Source organism: Pinus tabuliformis, chromosome 4_1 (assembly GCF_031772625.1).
Source record: "Pinus tabuliformis cultivar Carrire ecotype Pingquan chromosome 4_1, CPIR1, whole genome shotgun sequence".
Taxonomy (NCBI): domain Eukaryota; kingdom Viridiplantae; phylum Streptophyta; class Pinopsida; order Pinales; family Pinaceae; genus Pinus; species Pinus tabuliformis.
The window spans coordinates 806,795,296-806,815,299 of record NC_142303.1 but is presented as its reverse complement, the minus strand read 5'-3'; the positions used below and the strand labels follow the sequence as shown (position 1 = coordinate 806,815,299).

The 20,004-nt window shown below is 35.3% G+C and overlaps 1 protein-coding gene across 1 annotated transcript; it reads right to left on the bottom strand.

The window, feature by feature from the left end:
• Nucleotides 1-863: 863 nt before the first annotated feature.
• On the bottom strand, nucleotides 864-12,745 carry LOC149178676 (formate dehydrogenase 1, mitochondrial-like). The gene is made up of 3 exons (XM_089423694.1): nucleotides 12,642-12,745; nucleotides 2,897-3,106; nucleotides 864-1,305 (listed from the first exon to the last, which is right to left on the bottom strand). The coding sequence occupies exons 2-3, from the start codon at nucleotides 3,062-3,064 to the stop codon at nucleotides 1,108-1,110; spliced, it is 366 nt and encodes a 121-aa protein (XP_089279820.1). The 5' UTR covers nucleotides 3,065-3,106; nucleotides 12,642-12,745; the 3' UTR covers nucleotides 864-1,107.
• Nucleotides 12,746-20,004: the final 7,259 nt, after the last annotated feature.

Below are 20,004 nucleotides of genomic sequence, written 5' to 3'. Positions count from 1 at the left end.
ATTTTTTTGTGTCTACTTGTGTCCAATGTTGCACCATTATTTACACCAACTTTTTCATCCAATTTTGCATTTTTTTGGTGTCTAGTTTTACATCGTTTTCACCATCCAAATTTGCATCTTTTTTGGCCTCATTTTGTGTCCACATTTGCATATAATTTTGTGTCTGAGTTCGAGCCTAAATTTGCATGTGATTAGGAATCATTTTTTACATCCAATATGGCATCCTTGGTTTCACCTTTTTTCAGCCCCATTTTGCATCTTGTTTTATGTCTTTTCTTACATCTTTTTTTTTTTCCTTTTTTGCACCCAAGTTTGCATCCCAAATTTACACCATTATTTGCATCATCATTTGGCATATTAATTTGTAACGTTTTTTGCTTCTTTTTAACGCTCAACTTTGCATCTTATTTTACATCTAGTTGTTGTCTTTTTTTGCATCTAATTTGGTGCCCATTTATGTGTCCTTGTTTTTGCCCAATTTGATATCCTTTTGTATGCCATGTTTTGTTCCCTTCTTTGTGTCAACTATTGCACAATTTTTCACTTCTAATTTAAAACACTTTGTATGTCAATTGTTTGCATTTTGTATTAATTCCTAGTTTAACATCCAATTTTACTTTCAATTTTGCATCCATGGTTACATCCGCATTTGACTTCTTATATAGAGTATATTTTTCTTTACATATATGACCCCCTTTATAGATTCATAGTGAAATATATGATAGTTTCTAAATATCATTAAAGCAGATATCACAATTCAAAATCATTTGTAAAGAAATTTAAGAGAAATTGACAACATCCATCCAAAAAAATAACAATGTGTCATTAACAATTTTCAAAACATGTATAAAATAGCAACATAATACTAATAAAATCAGTATTATTTTTAATCAAAACAAGTAAAATTCAAATATGATTAACAAATCAAAATATTTCATGAATATCGTTATTCTACGATAAATTAACAACATACATAAATCAAACTCATCGTATGATTACAAAATCAAAATGTCTCATTGATATAGGGTAAATTCACAACACCCATCTAAACATAACAATGTCATTCTACACAATAATTTCTTCATAAAAAACAATGCATGTGCATGCCTAGCTACCACCACCAAGATCATCATCATGATCATCTTGACCATCCTCATTACTCTGATCCACATCATCACCAACACCGCAACTATCATCATCATCTCCTCCTTCACCACCATCATCCTCATCCTCATCCTCATCATCTCCTGATATATGTTGAACATAATTTGGATCATCGTCTTGGCAATCATTACCTATAGCATTCTGACAAAAAAAATCAATATTACATGTTAGTATTAATTACATAACACAACGCATGTTTTTGTTATACAATGTTAACCATAAAATGAGGTAAGATATACTAGCATTTGCACCAGATGTTGCAAAGGAAACGCCGTAAGGCATAAATTGAAAAATACAAATACAACAAAAGAATACTTTGATAAAGAATAAAAATATATTGAATGCTCAAATCAATGCCCCATTAACTGGAAGCATTTAGTAGACATATCTATCAACATTAGGATTATACACAATGATCAAGAAATTTTCCATATACAAACAACAACTTCCACAACAACCTTTTGTCACATCCACATTTTAAGAAATGCCTTGGAACGTGATCGGAATCTTCCATATTGCCTTTTTCATTATGCAGATAAATCTTCCATATTGCTATTTTCATCATGAATATTGTTAGTTCATTGTTGTAAAGTGTTAGTGTGTTAAATTCAATACTATAAGTTCGACAAGTGAAAAACATTCCTCAATTAGCATAATATACATTTTTCTCTCACCGTGTATTTTTCAGTCAAAGAGCACAAGTAACATATTAACATGTATTTTCCCTTCATTATTTTCATCATAGAGCCAAGAAATCTACGCCTTATCTATAAAGTAACAAAAACATTTTGAAATAAGTTTAATATTTCAAGCCAGTGTCTAACCTATAAAGTAACAAAAACTTTTTGAAATAAATTTAATATTTTAAGCAATTGACTAACCTACTTTAATAATTGAAAAATTCTCAAAGATGAATTATACTCCATAATAAGAGAGCCAACATTGGAGCCCATACTTTCACTAAAACCAAAAGAAACACAACCACTTATTAAGAAGAAATTCAAGTAATAATAATAAAACAAAAATAATAAACATTAAAGTATAAAATGGTATTTCCAACACACAAGTATAAATATACATGCTCTATGTCCATTGTTAGATTAAATGGGTGTGGAGAAAATTAGTAGAGAACCCAAAATTGTATTTCTAATTAGGATGGGTGGAGAAATGCTTTAAATGCGGGTTGTTGTCATTCTAATGAAACCCTTTGCAAAGGGGATGTTAAGATTCTGAGAGAAAAGCTAGGCTTGGTAGAGAACACCTTCCTTGTTAAACATTCCCCTACTGTAACCAAAAGGAAAGGGCAAGAGAAACAATAATTAGGTTTTTGTTCACAAGTTGTACAAAATATATAGGTGCTATTGATGTTTGAGTGAATAATGGGAGAGATTATTTATGAAATTGTGATAAGGCGCACCTAGTTTTGTCAGAAAGAGGCATATTAATGACAAGTACATCACATTTAGGTAGCATTTCGTCAAGATTTGTCTCCAATGTTGCTCCAGTTTCCTTTTCCAATTCGGGTCCAATAGAAAGACGGTCGTGGTAAAGAAGCTTACAATTGAAGGGCTGTACAAAGGAACGCAATTCAATTCAACATAATGTAATGTTTATTATTATTAGATTGAAATTTTGAAACAAACAGCATGCATGCGTAAGAATTATGGAGCACTGATTTTTGAAAAGAAGTTTGCAACATCATGAAGTAGTACTAGATCCTAAGAATGAATACCTTCAAACGCTTAAGTAGTTCTTTGCCAATACGCCCTGCACCAATAGAACCAATAGTTTTCCCTTCTAGATCATATGACCTGTAAGAAATTGCTGCCACTTTCCAATCACCCTCAACAATTTGCTTATATCCAGGCACAAAGTTTCGCATCAATATGAGAATGCGCATTAGCTCATCTTCTGCCACGGACACCACATTACTTTCGCTGATCTTCAACCAATGATGATACAAACAAATCAATGGAATTAAAAAATATATCCAATATAAATAAAATGCGTTTTTTTAAAAGTAACTCCTAAAGTGAGAAAAATAAAGTTAAAAAATATAACAATGACAATTGTGTAGTTAAAGTGTAACCAAAACAAAAATATATATACAACAATAGAACAAATAAAATGCGTTGTTTTAAAAGTAACTCCTAAAGTGAGAAAAAATAAAGTTAAAAAAATATAACAATGACAATTGTGTAGTTTAAGTGTAACCAAAACAAATATATATATATATATATATATATATATATATATATATATATATATATATATATCAATAGAATAAACCTATCAAGTGTGGATCAAGCAGTTTGTGTCGGATTTAGCCCATAAAATGTCATTTTCAAATTTAACAATAGAATAAACCTATCTAGTGTGGATCAAGTAGTTTGTGTTGGATTTAACTCATGAAATGTCATGTTCAAATTTAATGGAGAGGGGTCGATTTAATGGAGAGGGGTTGAGAGTGGGAGCCACTTGTGAAGGGTAAAAATTATTCCGTAAGGCACTTAGTGAGACAGAGCCTTGCACAAACCTATTGACAACATCCTACAATTAGACAAATCATTCTTCCATCAACCATTGGAGCTGATCTCAACCTAAACGTAGGTCACCACGGTTAAAGAGAGGACATCATAACGAAACAACGAATTAAACATGGAACCGTCATTTCTAAAGGAAACAATGGTACCTAAAGCTGTTCGAAACGTTCGAAGGAAGGAGCAAAATGTCATTTATAAGAAAATAGTAAACTTCGTCCACAACAACGCTACTTAGGGTGGAAATTGTTGGGAAAACTACCACAAGAAAGGAACAAAAAATGGGAAGGCTAGAAATGCAATTATCTTTGCCCTTGAAATGTCTGCTAAAAGGAGAGGAGAGTTCGAAGGAAATTAAAGAACTCAAAAGGCAGTCCTTGGAGTCATCATTGCCCGATTTGAGAGAGCTTCCATTTTTTGAAAGAGTTGTTTTACTTGCACCTCCCCTCTCCATTTTGTTAAAGAGTTGTTTCACTTGTTATGCTAGAGTTGTTCGGTTGTTATGGAGGAAAGGCATTCAACAATTTTCAAATTTGAACCTCTTTAGCATTATAGTGTTCCACCCCTGATTCAAGCACCTGAAACTCTCTGTTTTATTTACAGGAAAATAAAGAGAGTGTTAGTCTATCTGTGTTTCTCGAGATATAATGCCCCATATCCAAAATACGAAAGCTACAGGAGAACAGTTATTACACAGTACAATCTCACCATTACAAAGGAGTCGATAAAAGACCAAATGCATTAAAGCTTTCCAAGAAAATGCAAAAACATACAATAACACAAGTGAAGATCAAGGTAAATCTGCAGTACATGTTGGATTGGGGATAAAGCCAATATCATAGCATGATATTGACAATTAAATGAGTTGTAAATAATAATGGAATGATATGGAATTGAATAGCCTACAGGCTAAATATAAACAAGAGAGTTATTATTTCATTGTTATTAATTTATTATAAAATCACATTTTTTAAAACAATAACTATTTTTATTTCAATACCAACCATTAACTAATTTCTAAGAATAATTCTAATTATTGTTGTCCACTTCATCTTCTTTCCATTTCTGTACCATGAGGGAAAAACCCAATACCATTCCTATATCTTAAAATTAACATTAAATATGTCAAAATAGCTCAAGCATATTTTTGCAAGCATATTTTGGAAAACAATCATTACAGACGGATTAAACAAAGAAGAGCGCTTTGAGATCTTCCGCAAATCTTTCAGGAATGTAATAAGAGCAAAATAAAATCCATGGGTAAGTACAGCCAAAAGGATAATGAATCAATCTAGTCATAGTAAATATCAATATGATAATCCAGGTAAGATGTATTGTCACTTTTCCTGATTTCAACCCTCTTGGCACCGGTAGGTTACCTATATCCTTGGGAGAGAGATAAGGTGGTTCCTGTAGAAAGGAGATAGCGGACAACAAAATATTCAATTTAATCAATTGGATTATGGTTCGAGCCCCATTTGAGAGTAGTGGGGCTTGGCAATAAGAGATCCAATGATATCTAACCAAGCCAGGGAAGCCAAACTGTTGTTGAAATATTTGTCCGACAAAGTGGCCTGGTGGAAAGATGGACTTCGCCATAACTATTTCAAACAAAGTCGGTGATAAAAGGATCCCATGTCTCGCCATTCTGCGAGTCCTTGGCCCGTTTCCTTTGGAAACACCTATCATGTATCCCACGCAATGGCAAGTGCATTAAGCTTGGGAAGACAGTATGGACCATCGACCTATTTCTCAAGATGTGTCTCTCTAAGACGTGAAACCCTGGATGCTGGATCAAGGTATAACAACCCTTTTCCTTGATGGCACCTTTAAAAGAAACCTGGAATGGCAGGGGCAGGGAGCCTTCATTGACTTCAGATGAAATCAAGAGAGTCGATATTACGGCAGGTTGGTATTTTCGTGAACAAACAAGTGAAGGCTCAAGCCCTCTTCAAAGACCTCCAGCTTCCTGAAGCTCAAGGGGCCTGCTAGGCAACAGTGGTGGGTGATTCAATGATTATTCTAAGAGCTACTATGCACGTCTCTTCCAAACAGTGATACACAGCCCATTGGCACAAAAGAATTATTAAAAAATGCGGAGCTTCAGCCTTCAACAAGATCAAATTCCTTCATGTCTCAAGGCATCAAAACGATCAAATTTCTTGAATCTTCACGTTTCAGGGCATCAAAACGGGAAAAAAAAACCATCAAACTATCTAATAGTAGCATAAATGTAGGGATACAACAGAGTGTCTGCACTAAAAGTCTGGAGAGAGGGATGGGATGATGTCAGTGGTGGTGGGAACCAGGCTATTGGATCACTGTTGGAATTGCCAAAAGCTTAAGAAAGGATCCAGTTGTGTGATCCTACGGGAGGCATAGGAATGATGATGCTCGGCTCTCCTATCATCTAATGTCCAAGCAAGGAAACTCTTGAAAATATTATCTCTGCTCTGCTGAATGTAGGGCTAGTCTAATAGGTGGAAGGTGGCTAATGTGTAAAGATGGCTATTGTCCTTGGGCTACCTTAGTTGTTCGTGTTTAGTGATCTGTGGTATTATGACTCCTCAAGTCACTATTAAACCATGAGAACCATGCCCAGGCAGACTAGTGTGACATTGTGGATGAGAACCAAAACTAGACTCCTATAACCTCCTTTTTCATCCTTTAAATTGCAGAATTAACTGACTGTTCTAGTAATCGTTCTTGAGCACCCGAAGATGTGCACCCTAAATAATAAGAATAATACCCTGTAACATATGAATAGTCCATCCCGTGCATGTAGGATATGCACATGAGGTCCAATAAAATCACTAACCAGAATACCAGGTGTTATTAAAGCCTCTACAGGTTGATACATATGAATGTTACAGTGTGCAGGAGTATGATTCAATTCCATACGAAAATACAAAACATCTGATAGGATTTCCTTATACCTCATAGGCAAACAACCATTGTCCCTTCTATAGATGAGCAGAATAAGTGCTTGGTTCTCTACACTAAATAAAGACAAAGTATAGTACTTATTGTTGACAAAATATGATTTAAATCGCAGTTCAATTGCTTGACATTCAGCTGGTCACAGAATTGTAGAGTGCATAATCATAAGTGATGTTGCGAGCCTCATTGCTCAAAGTCTAAGGGTCTTGCGAGCCATAATCACAGCCATGTATGGCATATCTTGTGATTATGGCATTTTATGAGGTCAATTCTTGTGAAGACATTTCAGTTTATAATAAATTTTGAACCTCAACAGAGTTCTGGCAAGACCTGGCTGAGCTAGGACATCAACAACACAGCTGATATGAATGACATAATCTAGCCTCAAGAGGGAGCCTCTTTTGTTTCATCACTCTAACAATCTATGAAGTGGTGGAAAGCATAACAACTTCCCCTTGAATATGACACCTAAACTGAGTACAAATCCTAAATGATGCAACCCTTGGTGCATGTCTCTCAAAGTATCGATATTTCAAATGTTGAAAGCTCTTGCGCCCATTTGATATGCATTCGATTGCAGTTCCCCTGAAGAAAAAATCTTATAAAGGTGAGGCCATGGCCAATATGTTAGACATATCCATTGGAGTTGCCATTGCTTGACAACTTTAGTGTGATCAGTCCCACCATGATTCACATGGGCTTCTACTCAACACTGGCTGTTGCTATTGTAAGAGTCTTCAAGCTCGTTGAACCCATAGTATTGATAAGTGTATTCTTTGGGTCTCTGGTTTTCAAATTCTGCCTATGTTTTCCTCTCAGTATCATTATTTCAAATGCTGAAAGCTCTAATTCCCATTGCTGTGTATTTGATTGTGGTTTCCCTGAAGAAAGAAGCTTATAAAGGTGAGCCCGAGGCCAATATGTTGGCCATATCCATTGGAGTTACTATTTCAGCTTATGGGGAGGCCAAGATGAATGCATGGGAGGTGATTCTCCAGTTAAGTGCAGTTGCATGTGAGACTACCCAATTGGTTCTCATACAAATTCCACGAACATCAAAAGGGATTAAGTTGAATCCCATCACATCTTTGTTGCTCCTTGTTGCCTTGTTTTTCTCAGCACCCCCTGGGCCTTAGTAGAATACCCATTTCTGATAATCAGGGTCTCTTCCTTTGATTTGGATTACATGACATTTCTGCTTGTGCCTTGGCTCTTAATCTTGCAGTGTTTCTTCTGATAGGAAAGACTTCAGCCTTGACTATGAATGTTGCTGGTCTTGTCCAGGACTGGCTGCTCATAACATAATCTTTGTCTGTAATAAATGAAAAGGTTACAGTCATAAACTTGAGTGGGTGTGGACTGGCTTTTCTGGCTGTCTGTTACTATAATCATTTGAAACTTCAAGCTCTCAAGTCCAATGACAACCAACCAAAGTACCTCAGCAGTGCAGCTGATGCCAATGATGAAGGAGAAGGTTTGATAATGACGAGTGGGAGATTCTCAATCAGAGATTCAGAACCAGTAGAGAAAAATCAAACTCAAGCTTTAAGATTAGGTATTTAGATCATTAATATTGTCTTGTGCTAGAGATTACTGTTCTTGGATTGGCTCCTCTATGCCCAGATCTATTTGCAGGGAACAGGCCAGTAATTCACAGTGAAGAAGATAATGACAAGATTAGTGTATAATGATGGACAGGATGGTGCCATGGTGCCAACCTAAATCTCAAGTAAGGAGACATCTGTTCATCAATTTGTCAAGAAGCATGGCCTACAATTCAATTGCTCTAAGCCTATCACTTCTTCCACCTGTCAAATAAATTGTTTCCTGTTTGTTTAGTTGACTATGGTTCTAATAAATATACTATTGTTTGATGTAAAAAGACAAAACAAAACAAAAAATATGGAAAGTTGTGACCCCATTTTCTAACTACAAATTGAAATTGGATTACCATAGTGACCACCTCTGCTTATTGGAATCAAAAAGGGGGTGGGTTATGCACAATCCTCCGTATCATTTGCTATTACCAGAGATAATTAAAGCCACCCTAAACTCAAGTCTTAACTATGCTGATAGGGTGTTTGGGGAGGGGGGTCCCTTACCAACCCACTATAATCTGCACAAAAGCATCCTAAGAACATATGCAAAATCAACCCTTCAATGAAATGATCAAAATAGCTCAAGCATATTTTTGCAAGCATATTTTGGAAAACAATCATTACAGACGGATTAAACAAAGAAGAGCTCTTTGAGATCTTCCGCAAATCTTTTAGGAATGTAATAAGAGAAAAATAAAACCCATGGGTAAGTACAGCCAAAAGGATAATGAATCAATCTAGTCACAGTAAATATCAATATGATAATCCAGGTAAGATGTATTGTCACTTTTCCTGATTTCAGCCCTCTTGGCACCGGTAGGTTACCTATATCCTCACCCAAAACCAAAGTAGAAACAGGCCTGGCTGGGAGACTATCTTTCAAAATTGACAAGGTATTATTTCTATCAATTAGAATGCACATCCTCAGGTGTTCAAGAATAATTAATAGAACAGTCAGCTAGATGAGCAGATCCAATTTAGAGAATCTCACTCAGATCTACTTGACATCACCTCCATGATTTAAATAATGATTGGAGGAGTCTTAATACTCCAGAGTCCAGATCACTTAACATACAGAAACTAAGGCAGCCAAAGAACAATATCTCATCACTCCCATGCCACATATATATGTTTAGGTATAGTTGGAAGGACACATACCTTTCCTGTAACTAATTCAGCAAGGTTGTCATTACAAGTTTTGGGCTATGTTCACTGCCCTGGTATTGAAAGGTATACAGGTTGTTCACCTTAATTACACACATCAATGCATATGTATGTTCAGGGTTTAAGCTCATAGGCCTGTAGCTATTACAACAAAACTACAAGTGTAAATATATAATACAGTGAATTCATTTCTGAGCAAATTCCAAGTCCAGCGTTTGTTCAAGCCAAACAGTCATAAGGTTCTGACTCCTGAGTATCTTATGGTCAAGCATCTCATCAAAAATGCATTCCATCACATTTTATCAATACCCATGCACTATCAAAAGACACGACTCTGTTCCTTCTCCTTGTTATCAAAGGACACGACTTTCTATATGTTAATTTATACAATCTTAATTCTTATTCTATTCTCTATGTACTTTCTAAATCCTAATCCAACATATCCTAGATCCAACTTCTGCATATCCAAGGATCTTCATACTTCCACCTTCATACGTTTCTCACAACAAGACCCAAATATAAACCAAGGCTCTGGAGGAGAAACAAGAAGAGAGGAGTGTAGTGACCAACCTGATCTGATCTGCTAATAATACTACAAACTAAAAGATAACTCTCACTTTATTGTTTGTAGCTTCTTGGGGGTGAATGTGACAATGCTATATATATCATAAGGATCTGGAATCTAATATCTCCTCTTTGTTGTGGGCTGCTGGTTCCAGGGTGAGAAAAAGTGGTATAAAAGTCCTCTAAAAACGAAGGTGAAGGGTGTCATAGTGAGGTGGTTTTCCAGTTGCTTGTATCTATATAAACTATAAATGGATCTTTACTATAAAGTATTCTAAAGAGTTTCTTCAACTTACTTTAATATCCTTTTAAATTAACTCGTCCTCTTCTCAAAGACCCATATATAAATAAAGCATTGTTCATCTTTTCAAAGCTCATGTCTTAAGCATTCCATTAATACCAATAATAAAAAGAAGGATGATGATTTCGATGTATGTAATTTGTAGTTCTTGTTGCCTATGAAGTCTAAGGAGCTTAATCCCTCAAGAGTAAAACAGTAAAAGGAATTTAAGTCTCGGTCGTATTGTTAGTTCCTAATCTCCTACTAACAAAGACATTCCGCTATCTTTTTTCAGGAGTCAAGACTAAACTGTATGTAATCCAAAACATACTTTCTTTGTCCAAGATTTCCCTACTTGTAATAGATTACTACAACCACATATACTACAAAAAGAAACCAATAACTCCTAATTATTATTCTGATGCCTTTGCGAGTTACTGATTAGATAATATAAACAAAGGAGCTATTCTTTATTCCAAGTGATATCATACTATTCTTGTTTGTATTATCTCTGTATCTTTTCTATCTAAAGTAAATCTAAAGAGGAAGAATTGCTTGTCCTAATCAAGTGGGGTGAGGATCTAGGGCGACCAATGGGAGAGGAAGGCCTAAATGAGGCACACACTTCTTCTGCTGCTAGGGCCTGGGTTTTTAATAGGATAACCACAGGGATATGTTGCAAGGACAGGGGAATAATTGGTTCTATGCAATGCCATGATCTTCTTTACAAGAGTCGCTGCTAATCCCTTGAATGTATCTTGTTTTTTTTTTTTTTTTTGCTTCTAGGATGGACCTACTTAGTCCTTCAACAACTAGAAGAAATAAATAAGGAGACAAGGTACAACCTTGTTTTAAGTTTTAACCCTCTTGAGGGTCTTAAGAAATTAGAGGCTGAACCATTTATAAAAAATGCATAAGAAGCTTAAATTACACATCCCATAATCTAATTTACCAGTGGTAAGTTGAAACTAATATGGATAAAAAGAAGTATCAGAAAGAGCCAAGACACCCTTTATAAGCCTTGGAGAGGTTCAACTTGATCACCATTATTGTAACATTTTTGACTTGAATAATATGGAGGCCCTCTTGTGCTGAAACAATTGCTTCATGGATCTGACGATCCTCTAGAGAACCAAGCGGTTCTGTTATATGAACTTACAAAGTAGTGCTTTCAATCTGACAGCCAAAACCTTAGCCATTATCTTATAAATACAATTAGACAAAGAAGTGGGTCTAAAAGCATAAAAAGACTCAGGTTGATCCACCTTTGGAATGAGTGCAATAGAGGTCCAGATGAAGGAGCCAGGGAGCCTTACTAAAGCTTCTCATTTCTTCCACTACCTGAAGTAAGTTGTCTCCCAACACTTCAACAAATCCCAGGTAGAACTCCACAGTCCACCCATAGGGATTGGGACTCTTGTCCTTATGGAAAGTGGACAAACACATTCAAAAGTGCTTTTCTGGACAGATCACCATTGCTGGAACTTTGTTGACTTGAATAGTGTAGAGGCCCTCTTGTGCTGAAACAATTGTGTCATAGATTTGACAATCCTCTAGAAAACCAAACTGTTCTGGTTAGATGAAGTTAGAAAGTAGTGATTTTAATCTCACAGACAAAACCTTAGCCATTATCTTATAAATCCAATTACATAAAGCAATGGGTCTAAAAGCATAAAAAATGTTCAGTCTCAAAACTCTGAAGTAAATTTGTAAAGAATGTAGCATTAGCTTTCTTGGCTTAGTGAAATCCCTAATTTTCTATCCTATTTGCCTGTCTTAAAAATCTCACGAAAACCTGTAAAGATTGTGCCATTGTGTACGCTTAGTGTCTAAAATCCCTAGCTTTCTATCTTCTTCTGTGTAATTTGAATAGAACACCATCAAATACCAGAATTATCAATTCCCATTCTCCAAAACTTTTAAATGTGCGGAACTGAGACAGAAATCATTCAATCAAACCACTCGAAATGCATCTGAATGCTGATCCATTAACTTAAAGAACTTCTTCCCAAACTTTGCCATTTTTTAAACAAAATTTTGAGCACAACCTTGTCTAGTCCATTTATAGAGAGCGTTAGTTTATGAAATCTTGCCTGTAAGCCAAAATAGAGTCAAAATTTTCCATTGAAAGCTCAGAATAACTGAACCAGAAATAACCCTTGTGAAATTTGCTGCTTAAAACATTGTTTTGAGCACGGCCTCTTTCTTCAGATTTATTTTAGATAATACGGTAGCTTATTTAATGAAATATTTCCAGAAAGTTGAAATATGGCAAATTTTTCCAATCAAGAACTCTAAATAATTTCATTAGGACAAGGCGTAGAGGATTCATGACGGCGACAAGAAAATAATGGCGCTTTGCAATTTTCGCACTCTCTTGCAGAAAAATACCTTTTCTGAAATCGTTTTGACCACGAAGAAACGCAGATGAACTGTTGGAAGTCGTGCAGAGAGAGATCTGGTGGCTCGTGGATCAATTCTGGGGCAATGTTTATGCGATTGCAAACCATGATTGTTCATATGCGAGCTACTGAGCTCGTTGAGAGGGATACGTGCAATGGCGCCAAACTACCAAGAGGATTTGAATTTAAAGGCGGGATAGAATATCTACCGTCCGATCATGTCATCCACGGCCATATATTTGTGTTTCAGTAAAACGGATTTTCAAAGAATTTGAAATATTATACATTTTATAGAATTTGAAATATTATACATTCTATTATTTAAGCTGAATAATAGTTTTACTTTGGAAAAATAATTGGGCACATCAAATAAAATATTGATGCGACGGACATAGAACTCTGAAACAATAATGCACCCTTCTCTAGCTGATGTGTCAATGCTTTCTTTGAAGTGGAACTTAAAGAATTAAGTAATTATTCATTATTAAATTGGGATTTTATATAAATTAATTGATTATTTATTAATGTTAATTTCATTTTATAATTTTATAGTAATTTTTAATAGATTTTTGTTAAAGATAATTATTTGAGCTATTATTGTATCAAGATTTTTGTTGTGTCTTTTATTATTATATTTTAATCCACTTTAAACATGCTCAAAATATGTTTCCATCTTCATTTGTGGAGATTATCTACTTGCATATTCAAAAAGTTTTGATGTAGTTTTTGCCTTGAAAAATGATTATTGTGATTGTAATGGTGAGAAATTATTCTATAAACAATGTTAAGTGTTATTTAGAATAAATGAGAAATTCTTTTTGAATATATAAGACTAATCTTTGAGAGAATAGATATATATTCCCTAATTATCACATAAACAAGGGGTTAATCTTGCATTTAGTGCTTTATCTCTGTAGAGTTTCGCTAAACAAAGGGAATACCTCCTCCTGCGTGAATTCGATTGTCCCTCCCTCTTACAGGATTGCAAAGCATTAAGAATTGAATCTTCTTTATTTTAAAGATGTAGTCTTGTCGAATATACCAAAAACATAGTAGGATTCTTTCATTATTGACAAAATCAAGCACATGTGCAAGGGAAGTATTCATCTATGGATGGTTAACAAGTTCATTAATAACTACAAGCAAACGCTTCAAACTATGTATTTAATGATCTTTAGTCATCATCTAAAGAGTTCAAGAATCAAATCAATTCCAACCTAAGTTCTAAGTATATGGTAAACCTCTACTCTAGAGGTTCTATTATTGTAAAATTTCACAACTATGGAAGTTGTGGCAAGGTCTCAAAGGAGGGACTTTCTTTTTGGGGCAAAACTAACCTTTTTTCAAAAGATAGTTTCTATAATTGAATCCATCTTCAATATCCATTTCTTCAACCCCACTCTGCCGGATTTGAATATTGAATCCCCCCTACTTATTTTGGGATGAGATGATCTTTCAAAAGCCAACATAAATATATTGGGGACTTACAACAATATACAAACTAAGCAAGGAAGGGTATACACACATGTGTTAGAATTTGAATTGAAGTTGACTTGAGCAAAGGTATAACAATGCATATTTAATTAAATATTGGTGATTTTAACAACCACATCCATTAGATTAAAATAATGATACTTTATGTGTATCTATATGCAAAGACAAAATACTTGAAAGGCACCTTCCCAACAACAAAGGTCATTATAAGAAAAATGGAAAAATAACAAGTTGATGGGTGGTATGATTGAATGAAGAATCAAAGGGCAAGAAAGAAGAGACATCCAAGTTTAGTCCTAATAAAAGATTTTATGGCCCCTTCCAAGGAGTGCGTTATTAAGAGGGACACAAACATGATCATGGAGTCTGTGCTAAAGTCTTATGGGAGAAATAGGAAGCATGTGAATGAGATATTATGGATTTCAAAAGAGAAATCATGTTATTCAATCCAATAGAAGCAAGGGGATTGGTGCTACTTGAGACTCCATAAGCTCTAAATCAATTGGTGAAAGCAAGAAGTCTAAAAGATAAATGCAAAGAAAGGAATATCCATCTATGTACAAATCTACAATAAATAAATTCAAAATTATACAGTGTTTCCATATAGACAATGTTAGGTCCTATAACACTAGTGATTCCCCCATTACTAGTGTCATTGTGGCCCTTACTGTTATTGTTGTGCCCTTATTGTCCCCATATTGTTATTATTGTGCCCCATAGAAGCTCACTATTGTTATTTTTGTGCCCTTATATTATTATTGTTATGTTGACTTTGATTATATTGTGACCCCTTAGACTCCTATATATAGAAATGAGGCTTTGTCATTTGTATCATCCAATAATTGTTCTTTTGTGTAATGTAAAGGAGGTTGCCCCCTTGAAGAGGCTGATTTCTAAGTTGTTGATCTATCTTTTCTATCTTTTTGTGAGTTGGTTTCATAACAGACAACCCAGGTTCGAACCCTAAAAAGTGTAGGGTCTTTGTGAGTGTTTGTGAGGGAATGTGTTTGACATCACATGATTGGATTCCCTTCATCATCAAAGAGACATGTGTCCCAAAAGTCAATTTGGTTTAAGTGGATGTTAATATGATACATTGTATATTTTCTGAGGGTAGTAGCACAATTGGAAAAAAGCATGTTGGCAAGCCCTTGTGTATCCAAGTGATCGAAAGTTCAATCCCCCAGACATATCTCACCAATTGAACTTAAAAAAAATATGATACATTGTATATTGCAAAGCCATTAAGTTAAGTAATGACCTTGGCTAACCCAAATATTTAATTAGAATTTAAGCTCAAACACAACATTAGAAATGAAACCTTCACTCTAGATCTAAGGATATAGGGGTCAACATTGGATATTGGATACAAGACAAGGTGATCAAATGTATCTCTTGGACTAGCATTTTTTACAAAGGAATACAAATTTTAATGCTTATATTAACATGTATGTATAATATAATAATGAAATAGTCACTCTTTAGTTCATGGATAAAAGTGTTGGTGTGGAAGGAAATCTCGAGGGATGTGTCACTATAGTCATAAAAATTGCATTTATTGTGGCACATGGAGAACTTATTAATTGGGTGTAGCTTTAAAAATGGATAGGAGTGTTATCCTCCCCACCTAACTGCAATTCCTACAAATGACATATTTAGTGATTAATGAGTATATTGTTGTAATAATTTTGAACCTTGTGTTAAGAAATCCCTATGCAATCCAATTTAACTTAGGTACCATCCTCAAAATGAGGAGAAGTCATTTGTGGGTTTCCTTAGAATGTGTATTTCAAGGAAGAATGTGTACTTTGTCGATATGTTGAAAGGTTTTACAGTCTTTGTGTTTTAGTGTACCATGTCATGTTTGGCATTGAGTGTTGGGTGTGTTGGAAGCCAACTCTTGGTAAACTCAAATACACTTGTCCTAAGGAGGGAGTTGGGGTTTTAAGGTTCTCTGGTTGTAAAAGCTTTCAAAGTCAATGTTTTTCATCCTCTTCTTGCATATTGCAGCCTCAAGGCCATTCGATGAGTTGGTGGTCATGCTTAAGGATTTCATCCTATTCTTGCATTGTGCTTAAGGTTGATTGGTACCTTGTTCCATGAATTATGATCAACTTTGGGTCCTCTTTCAGTAGACACCTCCTAGCCACAGTATTAAATGCAACATATTGATTTCCTTTACTAATTTTAGCTTGTAATAAATTTAGATGTAATGGTTGTCACACGTGTTCATATACAACTACCTCATAACAAAGCTAACACAAGCACTTCTACCCATGCCTACATCACATCACAGAGGAGGAATCAATCAATATTATTCAATATCCTGCATTTGAGTATCCCTCCTTTGAGGATTCAATCCAACATTTATGGAGATCAGGTCATCCATTTACAATAACTAGCTTTGCTATATAGCATGTTCATATTCCTATTGTCATGGCCGAAAGTATCACCGACATATATCTTATTCAATACGAATAAATAATTAGAACGCATCAATGGATGCAATTCATCCTATAATGCATAATGCATATATTAGATAACCCGAACCATAGGCTCTACCGTTTCAAAACAAAATCATTTATCATACATAATCAATAATCCGTCTGCCACAGTTGCATGACACGTTAACATGTGTATCTTAGGGATTATGCACAATTAATCAGAAGCGCAGCATTGGATGCATAGCACAAATAACTTGTACCATAGTTTATACAGTCGAGCCTTAACCACAGTTAACAAATTTGCATAGCGGCTCAAGCACGACTATTCACTATCTTAACAAAACACAGGTTAACACCAATTCTACATAAGATCCACATACTGTGACTGTAATTAGAATTTCATTTATGTGCATCCATAAAATCATCTCATTAACGCCACATGCAGTGCATTTAAAACTCAAGCAAATTCTCTCATATGCTAAGGAATTTATAACATAGAGGGTAAGAAACCAACATACAGAACAATCCACGCAAGTGAGTCAAACTAGATGAAAAGAGAGAACGACACTTGGAAAACAGAGCACCGCTACCCAACCTAGAAATGACTCTTCAGTTCACCACCGAGTCGAGGTTCTTGCCATGGATCAACCGCCTCCAATTGATCTATGCAATGGGTATTTAATACCTTCTTTCATGATATGGTTTCCATTAGCAGTGTCTCGCTTTTATGGATCTTTTTATCCATTTGCGTAGGCTTATCTCATAAAAGCTCACCTTTCTCTCCCATGAGGATTTTCCTCATAGAAGATTTCCTTTCTCTCCTGCACAACTTTTATGTTTTTCTCAATGGATATTTATCTCCAATCCATCCAACTTATCTAGAATTAAATCGAGAAGCTTTACCATGAAAGAATTATCCTTTCCCATTCACCAATGTGATTTGGCAAGAATCTCATCTCTTGGTGTCTCGCTTTTCCAAGTGATTAATTTATTAATAATGTATTTACTTTTTATATTACACATCATACCTAGCTTTTCTCAGCTTAGGTTTGCAAAGTTTGACACACAAGGGAGGGGTGTTACATTTTGGATCCCTCTCTTTCCTTAAGATCCCTCCAACTGCAGCTAGAGTTCTTAGATGATTGTAAGGAGGAAGCCCCTATTGGAAAGGGACAGACAGTTTGAAGGTGTCTATCTTGTTGGTAATTCCTATATCGAAAAGTTGTATTTTCATAGTCCAGGGGTTGGGAATACAAAATTCCCATCCACTTGAGCTCAATTTTATCTCGCAAAACTTCATTGGGATCTACCTAAACACATATGCAAACATAGGTGAAAATGCCTTTCAAAAGTCTTTCCCTGTCTACTTTGACGAATCTTCCAATAAAATTGCCCACTTTTTCTAAGAGATCTAGATGGGTAAAGTGAATGGGAAAACTGGGAATCTTACCCATACTAGAGTAGTCATCGGCAACATAGTGAGAGGATTGAAGTTGGGAAACCATGGCTTCACTAGAAGACCAACTCATCCCCAAAACCATGGACCTTGGTCAAGGATTTTTCCTTATCCTCAAGACATTTGAAGATCACCACAAAAAAACATGGGTCTACATCCACCCAAACCGGCGTTCATCCAATCCTATCATAATCGAACAGAAAAACGCTACTTTTTCAATAGAAAATGGGGAATAAAAGTATCACCCAAGGATAATTACCATCGCATCAAGCGCTCAATCATAAGGGAGGAGCAATAATTTGACAATCACACGTCCTTGATTTCTGTTGATTTAACTCTGAACACTCACGTAATATTCTCTTGCTTGGCGAATTAAACACCACTGCATGGAATGGACGAGGATTGAGCCGAACCCTGGATGAAGCCCACTTCATTCTCATCTAAACACAAAACTATATATACGTCAAAGCTATTACAATAGATTCTGACTGTCAACACCTCGAGGTTCTGTTTATATGTGGCTACCTTTTATGGTTACTATTGAATGTGTGATTGGCAATAGTAATGGCAACTTAGGGCTGCCAAATTTCCTTCGATTCCCTCACTACATCCTAACGCAAATAGTTGTTCAATGCCTTGGTTGTCTTTCAAAACTGGTAGGCGACGTCTTCTTTGATATTTCTCGATGGTTTTAATTCCACTACAATCACAACTTTCATTTACATAAACTTCGTGTTTTCGCACGAGCGACGATTGTTCCAAGGTGAAATGTCACTTGGATGGTTTCAATGTTGTTGACCCATCATAACAAACTAACGGATATGCCCATTACAATTTTATACCACCCCATTATCAATATCAATTATGCATGGGAACCAATTAAAGCAACTTTTCACATTAATTTTATATGAGCATTAGAACATGTGTTAACAAGCAGCCCATAAAGCCTCATTTTGAATGCCATAGTCACTTAGAAGGAATTCCTCTTGTAGTAGCATCCTCCCTACTAAACTTTGCTAGTGCTAACATTAGAACCACCATTACAACAAGATATCTTTCTAGTGTTGACAACACCATTATAGTAAGATACCTCAAGAGAGACAAAAAATTTAAAAAGTATGATAGTAATACATATCCAGAAGATGGTATTGAAACTAGTAATTGTTCACGAATCCATAAGATTGTAAGGTCATTCTCATTATCATAATCATTGTCATCATCATCACCATCATCCTTGTCATTGTTATTGCCATCATTACATTATCATCATAATCACCATTCATGCCATCATCATCATCATTATGGACATTGTTTGCAATTGTTCATAATTGTAGATGTTGTAAGAAATATCATCAACCCAAAAAATGTGATCAGTGCTAGAAAAGGGTTGTTTAGGACACATTGATATACGTAAGAGAAATAACAACTATATTTTTGATAGATGATCGATGATGATCATCATCACCACCATTATCATCGTCATTGTCATTTTTATCATCCCCATCATCATCATTAATGTAATTTCTATCGACATTGTTGTAATCATGCATCATCATCATTCATGCCATTATTGTTTTTGATGATGACCTAGATGAAAATGATGATCATGACACCAAAGATAATGCTTATGATTATGACAATGACAACATCTAAAATTGGGAAGATTCGCCAACGTCATTAGCATCGTCATCATCATAATCATTGCCATCATCATCATTGTCATTGTAACCACTATCGTCTTTATCATCATAATCACAATTCATGTCATCGCCATCATCTTCATTTTCATCATTGTCAATATTATTGACATTGTCATCAATTGTTCATAATTGTCAATGCCATAAGGAATATCATCAATGCAAAAAATATGATGAGTGTTGGAAAAGGGATGCAAAAGCGAACATAGAAATGGGGGCAACAATAGAAGTAAAATTGGATGAAAAGTGGATACAACATAA